Source organism: Leptodactylus fuscus, chromosome 2 (genome assembly GCF_031893055.1).
Source record: "Leptodactylus fuscus isolate aLepFus1 chromosome 2, aLepFus1.hap2, whole genome shotgun sequence".
NCBI classification, from domain to species: domain Eukaryota; kingdom Metazoa; phylum Chordata; class Amphibia; order Anura; family Leptodactylidae; genus Leptodactylus; species Leptodactylus fuscus.
Genome location: NC_134266.1, coordinates 238505274 through 238526679, shown reverse-complemented (window position 1 = coordinate 238526679; position 21406 = coordinate 238505274). Strand labels below are relative to the sequence as shown.

The 21406-nt window shown below is 42.4% G+C and overlaps 1 protein-coding gene across 1 annotated transcript in view; it reads right to left on the bottom strand.

Annotated features, from left to right (window-relative positions):
• The window catches only part of MRPS31 (mitochondrial ribosomal protein S31), a 50186-nt gene that overhangs the window by 15403 nt on the left and 13377 nt on the right, over positions 1-21406 (bottom strand). The window contains exon 5 of the mRNA XM_075265920.1: positions 2960-3030. Coding sequence (XP_075122021.1) covers positions 2960-3030 — 71 coding nt within the window. The remainder of the gene's footprint in view (positions 1-2959; positions 3031-21406) is intronic.

Genomic DNA, 21406 nt, shown 5'->3' with positions numbered 1-21406 from the left:
ATTACCTGTGATTTCAATGCAGGGGAAATTGCATAATTGAGGGGTACACAGAGAGTGAGCACAGGCATCATGGGAAATGTAGTTTGCCCACAAGTTCACTGCATGTAAATAACAGTGATACATGGAGTGGTTAATAAAATAAAGACAAGCAAAGTATGCACAAGGGAAAAATGAGGATTTAGCAGTGCTGTGAATATATTTGGAAATAATATTTGCAAGCTGTATCACCCCTTTAAGTTATTTCTGCAGGAAAGTGGCAATGGGATAAAAAGGCATTGTTAAGGGGATATCGTCACTCCTTAGGGAGAGACCACCATTTAGGTGTGTGGGGTCTTTATTAAGCCATTTTGCGCTCCACTGTGCAAAGGAAAATGGGAAAACATCATGCCCAACCTTCCCAGAGGCCCTTGCTGCAATGATGTGGAATTTTACCAAGTACAGTCTCTCAGCCGAGGACAGCTGTTTCGATCTTATTGGATCTCTTCAGCCCGGCGCAGAGAAGACTGACTTGGCAGGAGTGACGATATCCCCTTAACCCTGTCTAGAAGCCTCTGACTTCTGCCGAGTCAGTCTTCTCTGCACCGGGCTGAAGAGATCCAATCAGATCGAAACAGCTGTCCTCGGCTGAGAGACTGTACTTGGTAAAATTCCACATCATTGCAGCAAAGGCCTCTAGGAAGGTCGGGCATGATGTCAAAGGGAGCGCCCTCTATTGGGCTGTATGACTGAGGCACTGACTTCCTAATTACATCATGGAAGACAGATTTGCATATTCTTCCCATGTAAAAAGGCATTGGCAAAATTGCCCACTGAAAAAAAACAGTTAAATTGAAGGGTTTTTTTTTTTTTTTTTTTTTTAAAGGGCTTGGTATGTCATGAAAAAAAATGAAGTCACTAAAAGCTTAATATTGATTATTGTACAATACTAGTACATCGCCGTATTGATGATGGTTTGCGGGTTATATAATTATTAGTACACATCGTAAATTTCCAATGAGCTTAAGACCTAATAATTTACCTAAATTGAAAGAGTCCTTCTTCTTCTATGGTCCCATAAAAGTGTTGTAACTTGCAACCAGTAACGCAACCGCCCCAAAAGACAACACAGGAATGATTGACATGGAGAGACGAGTATTGGGTGTCACAATCCTGAAAGGTGCTGTTCACGACCCACAAAAGTGTTAAGCCAAATGTGTGAAAAATGAGAATTTAGCAGAGCTGAGCCTTCTTTCTGCCGCTACCTGTCTGATCAGATATCGCCATAAAACAAAGTGTTCATTGGGATAAAACCCTCACACAGGCTGATACACGAAGCTTTGGTTTTATGAGCTGAAACGCCGGTTAACTTGATGGGCATGTAGCCCAATAAAGCCTAAAGTTTGTCTTACTAATTGACAAAGCACCTTGAGATTTCTCACTTTTCTTCTACACGTCCCAGGGGGATTATAGGAAGGCCGACACCAACTCCTGATGCTAAGCACTCCCAGATATCATTAGTTACTGCATATATAATGAGCCCTTGTCACTAGAACGGATGATCTATATACCCTGTTCACACCAAGGTATCTTGTTTGACTTTACAATATTGCCTGTACGCCCCCTGCTGGTCTCTACTTCCTGGTCCCCCTCAACTTGCAGGAAATGACCAATCACTGGCAGCATTGGTGACCCAACTACCTGGCAAGGGACACATAATGAGAGAAATGGAGCCCTCTTTCAGAGTATGTTCACACAGAGATTTTTGCAGACCGATTTTGAGGCGGAATCCATTTCAAAAAACCACCTCCCATTCATTTCAATGGGAGTCCAAAGCGACATGACCTATCTTCAGGCAGATTCCTCCTTGAATAGCCCATTGAAATCAAGGGGGGGATGGAAAAAACTTGGGGCGTATCGAAATGGATTTTTTTAAATGGAAGTTTCCAGATCCATATAGTGTGCTACAGCAAAAACTGCTTCAAAAACCACTAGCATTATTGTAAAGGGAAGTTTTCAGGTCCATATAGTGTGCTGGAGCAAAACCCGCAACGAAAAAAAAAAAATGCAAGAGAAACCATATCATGTATTAAAAAAAAAAAAAAAAAAAAAAAAAACAGGTCAAAAAAAGGTTTCCTAATTCCTGAAGCAGATTTTTTCAGCCAGCAAAAAACTGTAAGGGCTAGTTCACACAGGGCACAGTATGGCGTATTTTGGTCTTGATTATGACACGGGAAGCCGCGTCAGAATAGGGCCAAAATGCAGCTGCCGCGGCTTCCGACAGTCGCGGCTTCCCGCTCCGGAGTAGGCCCAAATAAACGGGCCTAGTCCAGAGGGTGCTGCTGCGAGGCGGACGCCGGGGCTGAATCAACCGCGGAATCTGCCTGAAGAAAGGGCAGCTCGCTTCTTTTTTCTGTGAGCAGGAACATACTACTCACGGAAAAAAGTAAGCTAGCGGTCTACATAGACCTCTATTGTGAGGAGGCGGATTCAGCGCCAAAATCCACCCCCTCTTGCCCCATGAGAACGAGCCCTAAGTGTTCAGTCCTCCTAGTGTAAAACTGTAAGTAGAGGAAGGAATGATGCTGCAGAATCTCACTGGGATTCAGAGACCATCGATGTGGGATGACCAGCAGCAATCTGATGGCCCCAGAGAACACAGTATAGCCTTTACATCAAACCACAAAGACTACACCAATTCAGCAAGCATGGGGAGAGAAAAAGAGGTATTTGCTAAAACTAGCAGAGGAAAGGAAAAAGATGCCGAATGATACTATTCACAGACATACACACAGATCAGCGGTGACCACCAGGGAAAGCTGCAGCCAGACAGACACTTTCCTTTTACCTACTGTGATAGTGGATGGACTGGTAGCAGCTCTGTGCTGAGGCTCATACAGCACCCCCACTGTCGTACGCATTATAGAGGACACGTGGAAAGTGGTTGCCTTTAAGAGATGTCCCAAGCTTTGGACAAACTAACCTGTGCCGATTGCCACTTCTGAGGGAGCAGAAACGGAGAATATCTTGAGACGTTTTCCATTGTTTAGTGATCTGTAAAAAAAACCACAAAAACTGTTAGTATGAAAATACCACATATCTACACAAGTGGGAACTGAGCAGCTCTTAGGGCCAGTTCACATCAGCGTTCAGGTTTCCATTTGGGGACTCCCTGAACGGAAACCTATACACATTAAAAAGCAGTTACCTAAGAAACCACACGGACCCCATAGACTATAATGGGGTCTGTGTGGTTTCCGCACAAAAAAAACATGCGGAGAGAAAAGTGGTGCTTGTAGGACTATTCTCTCCGCATGTTTCATGCAGAAACTGAGTGGAAACCACACGGACCCAATTACAGTCTATGGGTCTGCGTGTTTTCCCAGGTAAACTCTTTTCTATGCGTACAGGTTTTCGTTCAGGGGGTTCCCAGGCAAACTTAACGAACGCTGATGTGAACAGGGGGTAAACCCATTCCCGGGATATATATTTTTTTTCCCCAGTGTTGCATTTCAAAAGCCATAACATTTTTATTTTGGACTGGAACCTGAGGCAGCCTCCGCCTTAGGTTCCGGACCAAAAAACCCCATGTGAAGCCGGCTTAATACTTTATTATACACTGCAGCATTCCAAAACTCAGAAACATTTTTACTTTCTATTGACCAAGCTATTGTGAAGGCTTGATTTTTTGGAAAATGAGTGGTACCATTTTGCGGTATGACTTTTTTGGATTTGTTTTTTGGGAAGGAAGCAATTCTGGTAATGTTTAGTCGTTTTATCTTCACCACTATTCTGTAGACTGGATCAATAGGAATGTTGCAATTACGTTGAGCCTATTTTTTTTTCCGCTGATGTATTTTGTAAAAGAAAAAGATTTTTTTTATTTTTTAAAAATTTTTTTTGACACTTTATTGAATTTTTGTTGACTACATTTCTAAGTTCTAAGGAGGTGTTCACACTTGCACTGCTGTCCACCCTTTGTAAGCCAGGAAAAACTGCGTGGGGACGGCTTCCTGGTGGTCAGTTTAAAAACCCGTTCATTTCAATAGGTTTTTAAAGCAAACCGCCGGTGTCCATATGTAGCCTCTCCAACGTGAAACCCTTTTTTATTTTTCACGGACACAAAGTCGGACATGCAGGACTTTGTGTCCGTGTAAAAAAAACAAAAAACGGACAGTGTATTATGCTTGCCCTTACTGTACTGAAACGCAGACTAAAAGGCCCTCCACTAGCTTCTGCACATGATAGACCTGGAAGCACGGGGGTGCCTAAAGGGTACAGAAGCATCCGGCTCCCTGTGACACCAATTAGATGCTGAATTCAATAGCAACCATAGCATCTAAGGGGTTAACTGGATAAAGCAGGAGCTGCCTGAGAGATTTAGTGCCCCTATAGAACCGCTATAAAAAGGTGAACAGATGGTCACTAAGGGGTTAATACCAAAGACCATACTCTAGGTCACAGCAACGTATTGGTTTTTTATCAGACGCCCCGTGCGCTTGACATTTCCCTGAATCATTCCGACTGTATCTGACAACAGTGGGTTATTATTTGCAGACTCACGACAGCCATTCTTTGGGAAAAATAAAATAAAATTGAAGTGCGGGGAAACTTTTTTCACTTTGTTATTTGGGGTTGAGACTTAAGAGGCTCAGGGATGTAGTGAGATGGAATTATTGGTAATGGTTCATGGGGAAAAACGTAAATAAGTTTTCTGGTATCGGTAAGCAAATCCTGGGTACTGAATTTTATAATATAGTTTAGGGTCAACACAGGAAACAAAAAAAACTCTATATATGAAGAAACTGAGCTCCAATGACTCCAAAGATACAGATAGAAATAAATCACCCAAGTACTAGACCTAAAATCCACACGAATAAAAGGTGTACTTAAAGGGGTATTCCCAGCTCGCCCGCTCACCAACTAGCAGGCTGTTTGCTCTGTTCACTTCCTGGATTTCTCGGTACATTGGTGGGCGGGGCTGAACTTGCACCTTACATTTAGGGGGATAACAGACTCACACCTTACATTGTGGGGGCTGGCAGACTGGCACCTTACATTGAGGGAGCTGGCAGACTCGCACCTTACATTGTGGGGGCTGGAAGACTCGCACCTTACATTGTGGGGGCTAGCAGACTCGCACCTTACATTGAGGGAGCTGGCAGACTCGCACCTTACATTGTGGGGGCTGGCAGACTCGCACCTTACATTGTGGGGGCTGGAAGACTCGCACCTTACATTGTGAGGGCTGGCAGACTCGCACCTTACATTGAGGGAGCTGGCAGACTCGCACCTTACATTGTGGGGGCTGGAAGACTCGCACCTTACATTGTGGGGGCTAGCAGACTCGCACCTTACATTGTGAGGGCTGGCAGACTCGCACCTTACATTGTGGGGGCTGGAAGACTCGCACCTTACATTGTGGGGGCTAGCAGACTCACACCTTACATTGTGGGGGCTAGCAGACTCGCACCTTACATTGTGGGGGCTGGAAGACTCGCACCTTACATTGAGGGGGCTGGCAGACTCACACCTTACATTTTGGGGGCTGGTAGACTCACACCTTACATTGTGGGGGCTGACCGACTCACACCTTACATTGTGGGGCTGGTAGACTCGCACCTTACATTGAGGGAGCTGGCAGACTCGCACCTTACATTGAGGGGGCAGGCAGACTCACACCTTACATTTTGGGGGCTGGTAGACTCGCACCTTACATTGTGGGGGCAGGCAGACTCGCGCCTTACATTGTGGGGGCTGACAGACTCACACCTTACATTGTGGGGGCTGGCAGACTCACACCTTACATTTTGGGGCTGGTAGACTCGCACCTTACATTGAGGGAGCTCGCAGACTCGCACCTTACATTGAGGGGGCAGGCAGACTCACACCTTACATTTTGGGGGCTGGTAGACTCGCACCTTACATTGTGGGGGCAGGCAGACTCACGCCTTACATTGTGGGGGCTGACAGACTCACACCTTACATTGAGGGAGCTGGTAGACTCGCACCTTACATTGTGGGGGCAGGCAGACTCACGCCTTACATTGTGGGGGCTGACAGACTCACACCTTACATTGAGGGAGCTGGTAGACTCGCACCTTACATTGTGGGGGCAGGCAGACTCACGCCTTACATTGTGGGGGCTGGCAGACTCACACCTTACATTGAGGGGGCAGGCAGACTCGCACCTTACATTGAGGGGGCAGGCAGACTCACACCTTACATTTTGGGGCTGGTAGACTCGCACCTTACATTGAGGGAGCTGGCAGACTCGCACCTTACATTGAGGGGGCAGGCAGACTCACACCTTACATTTTGGGGGCTGGTAGACTCGCACCTTACATTGTGGGGGCAGGCAGACTCACGCCTTACATTGTGGGGGCTGACAGACTCACACCTTACATTGAGGGAGCTGGCAGACTCGCACCTTACATTGAGGGGGCAGGCAGACTCACACCTTACATTTTGGGGGCTGGTAGACTCGCACCTTACATTGTGGGGGCAGGCAGACTCACGCCTTACATTGTGGGGGCTGACAGACTCACACCTTACATTGTGGGGGCTGGCAGACTCACACCTTACATTGTGGGGGCTGGCAGTCTCTTTCATTGCAATAGTAATGGGAACCAAACTCTTAAGATACAAGTGGATCCCAGAGTCACACATCAGATCCTCCGGATATGACATAAATGTCCAAGATGGGAATATTCCTTTAAAGTCTCCGAAAACCCTTTCAATTTTGGATCTTAGAAAAAAATTTGGTCCCAAACAAGAATCAATAAAATGTCTGTACGTGGTCAGAAACGTTTGTGTACTAGGCCAGATTTCCATCTATGGCAAGCATACATAGGGCTAAATCTGTAGACCATTGGGAATATCTCACCATACCGCCCTGGCATACCGCCTAGGAGATGAGCAAGTTTCACTGCATTATTATGATGCAGAATCAAAGTGATATAAAACGTTCTCAGATGGAATCCTTGATATATAATATCAGCAATTAGGCTTTAGCAGCCAATTCCCAGCATACGTCTCATGAAATAGCTCAGAGTCGCTCTCATTACTTGGGATATAATTGCCTGTAATTGAAATGCTCAGAGGAGAAAATGTATTTAATGGGGTAGCTGCTAATTGGGTACAACAGAAGGGGTGAGTCATGTGCCAGTTAACCCCACCGAGTCCCATACCCCGGCACGACTCACAGGAACACGATAGTCCATGTTATAAAAAGGGGGGAAAAGAAACATCCAAACACGTGAAAAACGAGTTTCCTTGGCGTGTGTTTCTACATCCGCCCACTCCCTGCTTCCAAATGCCTCATGTTTCGTAAGCTAAATGCAAGCGATTAATTTCATTGCTAGCTTCCATGTGGGAATTAAAGATCCAGATGCCCAGGAACTGTTTACAACAGCCTATTAGCACCGTAAAAAAAAAAAATCACACCCTCCCTCCCAACCTTCAGGTGTACGGAACGTCAGGTCATACTTTTGTTGAGCAGCAATTTAACATGGGGAAGAAAAGATGTAAGCTATAAGGAAAAAGGGATAAGTAGATTATTTTTGTTCATAGATTTCTTGGGGAAGCGAAGGATATATCAAGCTCTTCAATAATGTGGATTAAACACAACCCATTCTGGTCCCCTACAGTAAATGCATAGCTAAAATACCTGTGGCCTCAGACTACTCTAAGTACAATGTGCTATAGTAGTCTCAGAATGGACTAAGAGTAGGGGGGAGTGTCCCAGACTAAAAGCATAGGGTACATGGAGTAGTCTAAGAAGCTGGTGGCACTTTTAGGCCTCCCGTAAACTCATTTTCAAGACTGTATTATGGCTGCAAATTCCAACCTGACCAAGACTCAAAGCACGCCAACTTACAACATGATAGGTTACGTCATAGCGCTATTGTTATCTGTAATATTTGTTTGGTATCATCTATACTGATATATATTGTACAAACAAGAAGGGGGAGATAAGTGAATCAGTATTGTTTGGCCTTAGGTGAATGGTACTGGTCCCTTGTGAGGACCGCCTTCAGAGATCCACCTTTTGTGCCAGGTCTGAAAGAGACGTTTCATACAGTGCTCACTTCCTTCTCAGGTCTCGGGGAGACTGCAGCCTGTCTGTGTAGTCACCCCATTTAGGGTTATAAGAAGGGGTAGGTGAGAGAATTGTTGAGACATATACTTCTGGATTTATCTCGAATTAGAGCTACCTGAAAGGTGGCTGAGTCTAGCCCAGCGCCAGAAGATCCTGCCCTTGTCCTGACAGAGCTTGGAGGCGGATTTGTGCCAGTCTTTGCCTGTAGAATAGTTGTTTCAGGCTACACCCCGTGTACCGCTATAGGATACAGACTGCGCTATTGAGGTGGACTTGCTTTGTTCTTGGGTGGCATGCTGTTTTATGTGTCCTCGTTCTGAGAATTGTTGGGCTGCTTCATTCCTCCTCACTCTGTTGATTCTTAGGGTACGTTCAGACGGGGTTGTTTGGACCGGAACCTGAGGCCACCTCAGTACAAAAAAACGGGTAGCCGTGACTAAATTCCAGTGCACTGCACCAGCACCCAGTCGCGCACTCCGCTCCAGATTAGGCCCAATGAATGGGCCTAGTTGGGAGGAGGAGTGTCTTCAGGCCGAATTGCGAGGCGAATCAGCCTGAAGCATGAGCTCCTCGAAAAAACTCCTGACCGGCTCCCATTGATTTCAGTGGGAGCCATCTTTTTGGTCAGGATTTTGAGGCGGATACGGCCTCAAAATCCTGACCAAAAATCTCCGTGTCAACTTACTCTTATGGTGATCGAGAAAGAACCCCTCCCTGACAAGCATCAAAGAGCTGTAGCTTGGACTGGAATTTTTTGGCCCTCAAGGGAATCTGTCAGTAAGAACCCAGAATATCAACTTAGCCCCACAGATCGATAGATTAATTCAGATGGTCCAAACCTATTGATCTTAAGAGCTGGGTTGTTATACCGGGTTCTGGTGAGAGACTCCCTTTAATGCTAAGTTTCTAGTCCAGGTGGAGACAAAAGAAACAGAAATACTTATCTGTCCTATGACTGACCCAAACAGAGCCTGAAGTACACCACTGACTACAATGAGGTCTGTCAGATGATCATTTTTTATTTATTTTTTTGCTGAATGAAAAAGTCAGGCTTGCAGCAGAAGTTCCGAAAGAGATAAAAACATAGACTAAAACTGCACAGAAAAAGCAGACACATGCCGGCCTAGCAAAAGTCCTTACAGAAATGAAGAAGGGTCTTGGAATTGGAGTAACGGTGAAGGAAAGATTAAAAAGAGGCACCAAGTAATTAAACGGGCATTCCAGGTTAAAATGATAGGATAGGTCATCAATAACAGATGAGCAGGGGTCTGACACACGGTCCCGCACTGATCAGCTATTCTGGGCAGGTGATACAGAGAATGGAGCAGGAAGCAGACAGCTATCTTCTGTGTAGTGCCCTAACCAGGCAACTGCAGCTTGAAAGATGAAAGTAACCTATGACCAGACACAATATCCATGTATAGAATCTCCCATAAAATAGTGTAAATTTTTTTTAAAAAAAAAAAAAAAAAAAAAAAGTTCTAAATCCCTCCTTTCCCTAGAATACATACAAAAGTAGAAAATGACTGTGACACACATATACATTAGGTATCCCTGTGTCTGAGAGTGCCCGGTCTACTGAATATAGGGGATCTGCAGTGCTCCTGTTCCGTCGGGAAGGGGTTAATAGGAGCACTGCAGATACCCTATATTCAGCCAGACTGAATTACAAGTGAAGGAAAAAAAAAACAGTCCTCAAGCTCAGGGAAGGGGCAGACAGACAACCAAAACACTCCCTCCCCTTCCCCAGCATCTACTGCACCAAAAAACTCAGACCATTTTAATTTTTGAAATTTTCCAGTAGCTGCTGCATTTCCCCCCCCTCGGCTTATACTCGAGTCAATAAGTTTTCCCAGTTTTTTGTGGTAAAATCAGGGGCCTCGGCTTATATTCGGGTCGGCTTATACTTGAGTATATACAGTAATTTTTCAAGTCCACGGTGTATTGAGCTTTTCTGCACAAAGATTTTGCAGCTTTTTGCATCTTTGCCACCTACTTTTAGAATGAGTGGTGTAAAGTGGGTGTAGTTAGCCTGTTTAGATGATGCATCTCATAGGATTAGAGCAACGAACATAAATCGCAATAGAGTGACAGATAAAGACAGAGTGCCCTCCATCTGCGTTCGTTCCGACTCACTCTAATGTAAAGAGGTTGGACGTTTTCTTAAAGCTGTTATAGTGTCCTGCACACTCAGTAACCAACATGACAGAAACATCATGTAGACGTGACGGATGAGATCAGCGGACATTAATAATGCTAGTGTGAATTTACCCTTACACATAGAGATGACATTGTGACATTTGACAAAATTTGGCACAAATCTGAACAATGCAGAATCCAGAAAAACGGACTTTAACGAAAAATCACCCCCATAGAGAACAGAAAACATTACTGTAGTACCAAGCTAAAAGTGCTAAAAAGTAGGAGGACAGAAAGGGTTAAACGTTTTTCGCTGCGAAGAGCTTAAAGAAGCCATTTGAAGCACTTGCTGGGCTCTGTGTAGCCGCTCTCTGCTAAGAGCCTGAATTCTTCCAGTTTGGGATAAGCCGATTACAAAACAGGGTTTTCATTTTCTCTCCGGCGCCCATGAATACAACTTTTGTTTCTCTTCCCATCAAACACACACATGCTTTTTGAATTACCAAGAGTTCAGACTTGTCTCCTCCGAAATGGATCACGCTGCAATATAAAGCAGTAACAAGTACGACAGTAATATCCAACCAAAAAGAAGACGGACCGGGGGCAGCTCTACAATACCGCACATGGAGAACACACATATACGTTTTATACAGAAGAAGCAAAGTGCATCTTTTATTTATTTATTTTTGTCCAGAAACAGCACCACTCTTGTCCGTGGGCTGTGTCTGGTACTGCACCTCATCCTCATTCAAGTGACTAGGATGGACATGGAATAGTAGACACAATCCGTAGACAAAAGTGGCGCCATTTCCTAATGGAAATCAAAATATTCCTAGATTTTTCTTACATCCTTGTTTTTTCCAAAGGTGTTACAGCTTCGTTTTTACCAAGCTTTCCCAAATGTCTGAACGTCAAATCAGCTTAGGTTTGGTGCACACTAGTGTCAGCTGTTCATTGTTCTGATCTGTTGAAGGACCAAAACAACAGATGAACAGACTGCCTGATGGACCCCATTGACTATAATGGTGCCCATCGGGTGTTTGGTGAATGAAGAGTCGTCTGTGGTCGTTCCCGAGTGCCCATTTCAGGTGGACACTGTGATGAGGTCTCCGATGGAGACTGACACAAATGTGAACATAGACCAAGCCAGGTACAGTTCACATCTGTGTTCGGGCCATTCTGTTCTCCTATCCACATGAAAATTCCTGCAAGCAGCGCTCTTCTCTCTACATTTTCGTGCGGAAACCACACGGACCCCATTATAGTCTATCGCTATTTTATGCGGATAGGTTTCAGTCATCCATTTTGGTTTTGATGCAACCAGAAGAAAACTTTGCCGGACGTGTGTGAACGCGCCCTTAGACAGCCATACCTCACTGACCCTCATATTGCTGCATAAACAGGTAGATTAGCCATGTAGGAGTCTGGGAAAACTCAGTGACCAGCCCTGTGGGAGCCGTAATGGTTAACATTTCCTATTTTTGTATTTGGAAAACAGAGGGGAAAAAACAGATGTAATGAAGATACAACTAATAATAGAATTCCTAATGACGTGACAGAAGACGAAGAGTCGTCTTGGATGTGAATTGCAGGTAGTCTGAGATATAAGCGGGCTTTATTTTCCTTATGGAATATGACAACTCAGCTCTGCCTATTACATACAGCTGCGTCCACCTAGAATACGGGTATCGTACCATATATTTAGGGTCACTCATTACCTATTTTGGCCATGCAAACGTGACAATTTTTTTTTTTTTATAATCTAATAAGGCAGTCGTTTATTTTTTCCATTGACTCAGTTAGAAGAGGGCTTGTTTTTTGTGGAACAAGTAGTACATTTTATTAGTACAATTTTGGGGACATAAAACTTTTATACAGTTTTGTGGGGCTTGAGAGGACAAAAACAGCAACCCTGCCATTGTTTTCTGGCCCATATTTATTAAAGGGTTTGGCCAGGATAAAAACTAATCCCAACAAAAATCTAAACACCCTCCACAAATGGCACCCTCACTTTCTAAATAATATAATTTATCAAAATGGTCTGTTTACCCATATCCCTGGGGTGGTCATGTGATGGCCCCAGGGACATTTGCTGGTTATCCAATGGCTATCTGTTTTCCAGTTCCCAGAAATGGATCGTCACTACTTTTCCCCCCATCCACTCCATCATACTTACTTATCTTCCTTCCAGGCTACTTCCTGCGGGATGGATCCTCCTCCTTTTCCAACTGTTGGCGCGCGCTATAGTGCCAGCGCTGCTCTGCAGCCAATAATCCACCTCTAATGTCCAGCTCCCACACCTGAGCAGTTAAAACGTATCGTCGCTGCAGAGCCCACAGGGGTCATTCCGTGTCAAGTGAACCAATGATTTTTCCCTCTATATTTTTAATTCTTTTGAGATTTTGTTATTTGGTAATAGTGTGTCAGAGAATGCAAAATGTGAAGAAAAAAAATTCTAGAAATTTTTTTGGATTTTTAATTGATTTTCAAAGTTCAGAAAAAGTGTGAATTTCTGTGTTGCCTGCCTTTACATTTCTCCTCATAACTTAGGCTAGAAAAAAGATAGAGAAACAAAATAAACGCCATTCTACTCAGAACTATACAGGCTTTCACCAAATATGTCACAAGAGTATCTTTGTTAATATTTTACCCATGTGAACGCAAACGCAAAATTTTAAAACGCATTTCCGAAAAAAAACGTTTTATTTAAATATTTCAAAAAAATGCACATGGGCCTGCTATGCCCTTAGCCACATCTGTACCAAAATTCAAGTTGGGATCGCGATGGGATCATATTTTAAAATATAACTATTACAGTGTCATTCCGAAAATCTTGAATTCAGATCTGTTCAGCCTGTGGTCTAAAAGTGCGGGGTCTGTAGGTACAGATGTATGTTATGTACAGAGAATGATCCACCTCACAAAGTGTCAGACTAGCAGTATACAGGTCCTGTATTATGACACTAGAGTGGGACCATCTCTCTCAGAGGTGTGTTTCTGGTAGGACACTTATTGTAGTTCACCACAGATAACCACAAGAAGGGAGGTTCCAATCTTCATGTTAACCCTTTCCCGCCGATGGCATTTTTTGATTTTCGTTTTTGACTCCCCTCCTTTTAAACCCCATAACTTTTTTATTTCTCCGCTTCCAGAGCCATATGAGGTCTTAATTTTTGCGGGACAAATTTTTCTTCATGATACCGCCATTAATTATTCTATATAATGTACTGGGAAGCAGGAAAAAAATTCAGAATGGGGTGGATTTGAAGAAAAAATGCATTTCTGCGACTTTCTTACGGGCTTTGGTTTTACGGTGTTTACTGTGCAGCCAAAGTGACATGTCCCCTATATTCTGTGTTTTGGTATGGTTCCAGGGATACCAAATTTATATGGTTTTATTTACATTTTGACCCCTTAAAAAAAATCCAAAACTGTGTTAAAAAATTTTTTTTCTAAAAGTCGCCATATTCCGACAGCCATAACTTTTTTTATACGTAAGTGTACGGGGATGCATAGGGCGTCTTTTTTTGCGGGGCCGGGTGTACTTTTTATTTCTACCATTTTCGGGAAATGTTATTGCTTTGATCACTTTTTATTCAAATTTTTATCAGAATCAAAACAGTGAAAAAACGGCAGTTTGGCACTTTTGACTATTTTTCCCGCTACGGCGTTTACCGAACAGAAAAAATATTTTTATAGATTTGTAGAGCGGGCGATTTCGGACGTGGGGATACCTAACATGTATATGTTTCACAGTTTTTAACTACTTTTATATGTGTTCTAGGGAAAGGGGGGTGATTTGAACTTTTAATACTTTTTATATTTTTTTTTACTTTTTTTTTTTTTTTTTTGCATTTATTAGACCCCCTAGGGGTGTTGAACCCCAGGGGGTCTGATCACTAATGCAATGCATTACAATGCTAATGCATTGCGAAAAATCATCCTCTCTTTTGCAGGCTGCCTAGACCAGCCTGCAAAAGAGAGAATTTGCAGACAAGCCTGGGAGCCTTGTACAGGCTCCCGGCTGTCATGGCAACATGACGTCGGCCCTGGAGCATGCTCCAGGAGCCGGTGATCCCGGGCAAAATGGCGGCGCCCATGCGCCTTTGACCGCGGCGCCGGAGGGGTTAATGCCTCCGATCGGTCCGGGGACCGATCGGAGGAATTAGAGCCGGTTGTCTACTGCTTAAAGCAGTAGACACCCGGCGGCTATGGCGGCCGCCCAGCTCCCGGGCGGTCACCATAGTTACAGACCCGACATGCGCCGTACTATTACGGCGCATGTCGGGAAGGGGTTAAAAATGTCCTATTAATAGTTTGATTAGTTCATATTTTATAGAATGAGGATTTATCTACTGGACTATTTTTCTTAATAAATTACATGTTTAGTGATATAATAAAAAACAATTGTTACATGTAGAAATAGGTGTTATAAATATTGGTTCTTGTACTCTTGTTAACATATAATTAGGATGAGACTATTTAGAAAATCCCACTTGAGGATATGAGCAGCTTTTTTCTTTCGGTTTGTTCAATGCATTCAGGTTGAAAATGCTGAACAAGCTGTGTTCTGATGATAAGATGTATTTGTTCTGGCACTTACAGTATTTGTTTTTTATGTTTTTTTATTGTTGCATATAAATGTTGAATTCAGCAAGTTGTAATTTGAAAAGAAAAAAGGAAGAAGCTCACACAAACATAAAATCAGATGATTCAAGGCTTAAAAAAAAAAATTAAAAAAAATTGATCCCAATTTGGTCCCAAGTTGAAAACCTGTACAAATATAACCAAGAACACAAGTAACACAAATGCATTTTTTCACAATTTTAAAACATACATTTTTTTCACAATTGTGCATCAAAATTTTGAATTTGATTTCTCCAAAACAAAATATAAAGAAACATTGTCTTGTGACATATCAAATGAAAGCCGGTACCGCTCTGAGAAAAATGATGCCTCTCCCACTTATTTATCTTAATTCTAGCCCAAGATATGTTAAAAAATGTAAAGCCATACCAGGCCAAAATTCACACTTTTTCAAAACTTTAGAAGTCTATAAAAAATTAACTGATGAAGAAAAAAATTCAAAACTTTTTATTTGTAATTAACTTAAGTTGTACTTCATAAAAAATAAAAAAAATCTAAAGACGTCAGGTAAAAAAAATATTCCTATTTGGATCACTTGATATGGAATGACCCACAGCAGTACTGAAACGCCAGCAGAATGAGAACAGAAGGATGGGCCATCCCGCAAGAGCAAGACTGGAAGAGAGAGGTAAATATATAATGGAGTTGAGGAGTTGGGCTGAGCAGGTAGGGAAGGGCTTGTAGTAGTGGGTGGGATAGCTAGAGAGACAGGGAGGGGGGAGTATTGGAGGGAGGGAGAGAGGAAGGAGAGGAGTGAGGAAGGACGGGGGAGTAAGGTGAGAGGGGTTAGTGTAGAAGTTACATAGCAAGAAGCTGAACCAAGTAAACAAATGCAGAAGATGCCAGGAGCTCTCAGAGACACCCAGAAATCACTGCTGAAGGTATATGGGTGCATTCATTAACCCATTAATAGCACTAACAGTCCTTTTTTAAAAAAAGAAAAAAAAAACAAAAAACTTTTTTTTCCCCCGGGAAACCCCTTTAAGATTGTTAAGATTGAGCCTTCATATCCTATGCACCTCGTTTATGGAAAAAAAAGAAGAAAAGCCTGAAAAAACAAAACAAAACAAAAAACCTGTATTTTTGCACAAAAACCCAAACTCAAACTGGTGTACAAGTCAAAGATTGTAGTTTTTACTGAATAGTTTTTGAGAAATATATATCAGAAAAAGAATAATAAAGCATGGCCATGTACAAAAAGAACATGAACATCAAAAAGAGCATCAAATGTCGGTGAGAGCAAAACACAAGGTCAAAAGCAATACGGTTGAAAAAAGGGAAGGGGTAGGGTAAGAAATTAAGGAAACTATGATCTGAAGCCTTGAAATACACAATATGTGTCCCAAGGAGTCTAGAAATGGGTTAATTTTATTGCATAGGTCTTTATTACGGAAAAAAAGCAATTAATTTTTTTAAGCTTTAATTGTATAAAACACTTTTAAAAAATAAATAAAATTTACAGGGCCTAATATACATGTAGTCTTTCTTCGATCACCAGCTGCAATGACAACCATAAGCCCTTTGCCATCACTATTTCAGTAATGGGGTGAGAGGGCCATCTTGCCGGTCACTATTGTCTATGGCAGGGGTTGAACAAACGGGATGAACGATGTTAGAGCAGGGTAACAGCATGGGCACAGCCGCTATGTCTGCCACATCACGGCACAGGGCATCATATAAGTCTACTCTATATTCAGGAAATATTTCAGAATTTCTGATGGAGACTTAGAGCAGACCCTCCAATGGAAATGTGAACAGAGCCTAAACCATATGTAGCAAACTCCTGAGATGCCTACAATGGCTGCTAAGAGATACCTGAACCGCAATGTTTAGACCATGTGGGGCCTCAGGCTAAAGGAGTTATATAGGATTAAAAATATGACTGCTTTCTTCTTCTTAGGAAGTGACATCATGTCTGTTGGTCACAGTCCCATGCATTGGAATGAGCTGTAGCATTACCATGTGACTAACGGACGTGATGTCACTTCCTGAGAAGAAGCAAGAAGCCGTGTTTTCCATTTCTGAATAACCCCCTTTAAGATCTCACTGGTTGCTGGGAAAAAAAAAATAAAAATCTCTGGCAACCCATTTAATTAGAATTGAAGCTTTTAGCAAAAATAGAAACAAACAAAAAAATGATCCTGGACAACCCACTCAACCCCTTCTCGAATATCTGTCGTAATAATATGGCGGATGTCGGGTATTTAAATATGGCGGAGGCTCAGCAGCTGAACAGTCACCAAAACCGCCAGGGCATTAACCCCTTAGTACCTCTGTCAAAGCTGCCCGAGGCGCCATTTTGCTGCGAATCGGGCTCTGGCGTCCTGTTTTCAGGACAGCCGGGGGCTTGAGGCCTACTAGGCTCATCTGCCATTCATTTGTAGTGCAGGTTGCTTTATGCAGTGCAACAAATTGGCATAATGTATTGCATTAGATCCCTAAGGGCTCTAATAAATGCAATAAAAGAAATTGAAAGAAAATAAGAAAATATTTAAAAAATTCCGTGTTACTATTACCTATGGCACAGCTTTTATTTCATCATCTTCTGTTGATAAATAAGAGCTGTGCTGTGATTGGTCGCTACCAGCAAAAAAAGACAATTTTTACTTTCAACTGTTTCAAAACTTTGAAGCAAAATTTTTGCATAAATGATAACAAATAAACATTTCACTATTCGGCCTCTTTAAATAAGTTCAAACAGAATGTCAAACACGCAGCGAACAGTTACATAATCCGATATGTTGCCCACAGAAGAGAAACGCATTACGTAGTCTGGAAAGTTTATTTTGCTAGGGCCATATTAACACTTCGGCAATGGAACAGCACCAGAAAAAAAAAAAAAAAAGGGGGAAAATTAAAAAAAAATAAATAAATAAATAAATTTCTCCTTTGAAGCCCAAGCAAATCTCCTGAGCCACACACATCCTGCCCTGCCTCTCCATGGTCATTGTACATTTCCACTGAAACTTTTCATTATAACATATTCTGGCGTTGCCACGGTAACCCGTTCCCTCCCTGCCCTCCGCGCCGCTTCCCCCGCTGTTTTGAATTCTGACTTGGCATAAAGGTTGCAGCTGCCATTTCACATATCCGCGAGCATGCCAGCAGCTCTGACCTATTTTAATTCAGCTTACATCTTAACTCAAGTGGAGGATGGCAGGGAAAATACACGACTAGTAGCCAGACAGATGAAATAATGCTGTGTCACTGTCTGCGCTCACACCTAGCGCCCAAATCAGACGCCCGGATTAAATGATGCTCCAGACCCGGCCTTAACCACTCCGTGACCAGGGCTAGAACGCTACGGAGAGATTGGGCATTTATCTTTTATATCATATGTAGAGAAGATTTGCTAAGATATAATTCTGTAGGCAGGTAGGGTCGTAGTATACTTGCTTTACACTATATACAGTCATACATAAAAGTTATAATGTATACTACATAAGTTATATACATACACATACATTTATATATACACAATATTATGCGGATTCGATTTGATTTAACACATATACATCCTACTAATTTAATAAATGTGAAAGTTTGGATGTTTGTTCCTCAATCATGCAAAAACGGCTGAACGGATTTGAATGAAATTTTTAACCTCGATTAAAACATAGACCACTTTTTATCCCGGTAAATGACATGGCTTTACAACTATTATGAATTTATGTTCACATACTATATTACACTGGTCTTAGCTTCTGAAAAAGCCAGGGCTGTTATCTCTCTGTGTAAACACTTACCTAAGCCTCAGCGTACATGGACTTGCATATTATATGATCTGCTCCAGACAGTGCTGATACACTGACATGGGCAAACACCTTTAATCCAAATTGGCAGTTTGTCAATTTTAAACATGCCTGCAAAAAGAGAATCTAATTTGTCGCAAACAACGAGAGCTATGTAGGTAACCAGAAGTCAGAGTTCTCCTCAAGCGGAGCTCAGGGAGATCATTGAAAACAACACACTCATATGACGTCGCAGCGAGCTGCTGAGATGGCGGAACAATTACAGGCAGGGTGGAAAGAACAACTTCAGTGCCAGGCCAGCTTGAGAGCTGCTGAAACGCCGGAGCAGGCGGATCACGAACGTCAACAACACGCTCATTATATGGCATCCCAGCGAGCTGCCAAAACGCTGCAACGGGCAAACCATCAACGGCAGCAATTTGCTGAATATCTGAATCTAGGCGGGTCATCCACTCCAAGAACCCACAGATGAAGTCGCAGGCAGAGGCTAGTATGTATTTTTTATATATATATATATATATATATATATATATATATATATATTTTTACACAGTATATACACACATACACAAACAATTATGTTACGTTAACTTTATGTGTATTAAAGTAGTTTTGATATATCTAACAAATATATATATGTACACAAACATAAGAGTTCTATAACATACATGCATAAATGATAGAACTGAGAAAGGAGAACTGAGCATACTGTCGAGTAGTTGACTACAACAAAATGTCCGCTCGGTCATGCGCAGTACCGCTCTAACCGAAGTGGTACTGTACATGCCCGAGATTTGAACTAACAGCGCAATCTGAGGCAAGAGCACAGCACAATATCCAGGGAGTAGGAGGAGAGACAGAGCACAAGCAGTAGAGGGGTGGTATTAAAGGTATCACGTGGGGGGTGCTCAGGGGCCCTGGGGAACGCCCACGGTGCTCCATGGGGTTAATTTGCGTAAAGGAATAAAGCGGTTTATAAAGAAATGGCAATGTTTTGTGATCAAAGGAATATAGAGATTTATTTTACAATATAGTTAACGCCTTTTGACACAATGCAAAATATTGGCATAGAAAGACAGGCTAGATCAATTGGATATGACGTTTCGGTCCTTAGACAGATGCGATCCATTGCCGGCGAAGGGTTGTCATTGCCTTGACACTTATACTGATCCTGCTACCACACTAGATCGCGTCTGAGGAAGGTCTAAGGACCGAAACGTCATATCCAATTGATCTAGCCTGTCTTTCTATGCCAATATTTTGCATTGTGTCAAAAGGCGTTAACTATATTGTAAAATAAATCTCTATATTCCTTTGATCACAAAACAGTGTGTGCAGCAAAATCTATTTTCACTAGTATATTTGGGTCGAAGGACCTTTTTTCGCTAGCACCACATATAATTTTAGAGTGTGCGGTACCACTGACTTTTTTGCTATAAAGAAACGGCAGGGACAACTGAGATAGTAGAGGTATTAGTAGGATAGCCTTTTTATAGGCTATTCAGAAGTGTGTTTAGCTTAAAAGCACTATTCCCAATGATAAACTCCCTTTAAGGCTGGGGCCCTATGCGGCGTAAACGCAGCAGAAAAAAATCACAGCGTTTTACAGTCAGGCAAAGTGGATGGGATTTGCTAGAATGCCATGCCCACTTTGCGGTGAAAACCGCAGCATGTCAATTATACCTACGGAAACAGTAGTAGTTTCCCCATAGATATAATTAAAACAGAAAGTCAGCAGATAAAACCTTTGCAAATTTTTTGTCTAAAGCGCTGCAGGAAGAACCGCAACGCTTTGCCAACGTTTTTTTGCTGCAGGACGCCTCACGGGGCTTCAACCAAAAGCAGGATTGGGAAGAGAACAAGAGACAAAAAAGTCACAAGAAGGTTGTGCATCAACATGTCTTAGAGGGGTTGTCCCAATTTTTGAAGTTATGTCCTATCGATAGGATAGTGATACCTTCATGATTGGTGGGGGTTCAACTGCTGGGACCCTCCCCAATCTCAAGATGGGGGGTTTCTTTCCCCATCCTAACAGAGCAGGCGCTTCATTCACTTGTCCTTCTGCTTCATTCATTCAGACAGATTTCAATGAACGTTCAATGGCTGAAATGTAACCATTTCACGACAGATTTTGAGGGCTGTAACATCTTTTTCATTTAGGTTATTCAAAGAATTGTGGGATTTTTTTTTTTAATACTATCCAGGAACATCTAAACAATAAAATGGAGGAGACGTTTCTATTTCTTACATTTTTTAAGTATTTATAATAAGAATTATTTCAGATATAAATTCAAAATCTGCAATACAAAAGGGACAAGTTCGGGAGGGTTTTTGCAATTTTAATGTAACTGTTAGGGGGTTAATATCAAATATAAAACTTAAAGGATTGTAACTGCCCTGGCCATTTGTGAGATATTGCATATTGTTACATAGGTTTGTGAGAGAAGATTAGTCTATCCTGTCATTTATCCATTGAAATCTCTGCTCTTTCTATGCCAAGTGGTCAAGGATACGGTCCTACCAGTGACTGATAGCCTCCTCTTTATGTGCATACAAAGCTGTCAATCACTGATAGGTCCGCCTCCTTGACTCCTAAGCATAAGACGAGGTTTCAATGGATAAATATGGAACCTTCCCCCATAAAATCACATCAATCTGCCTAGCTATTCTGCTCTATAACATGCTGCCTACAGACTGGTCAGTATTTTCCACGTAACAGGTCCCCTTAGTGCATACTAGCAGGACAAGAATACTTCATCCCAGGTCGTCTTTGGATTGAAGGGCCACCTGT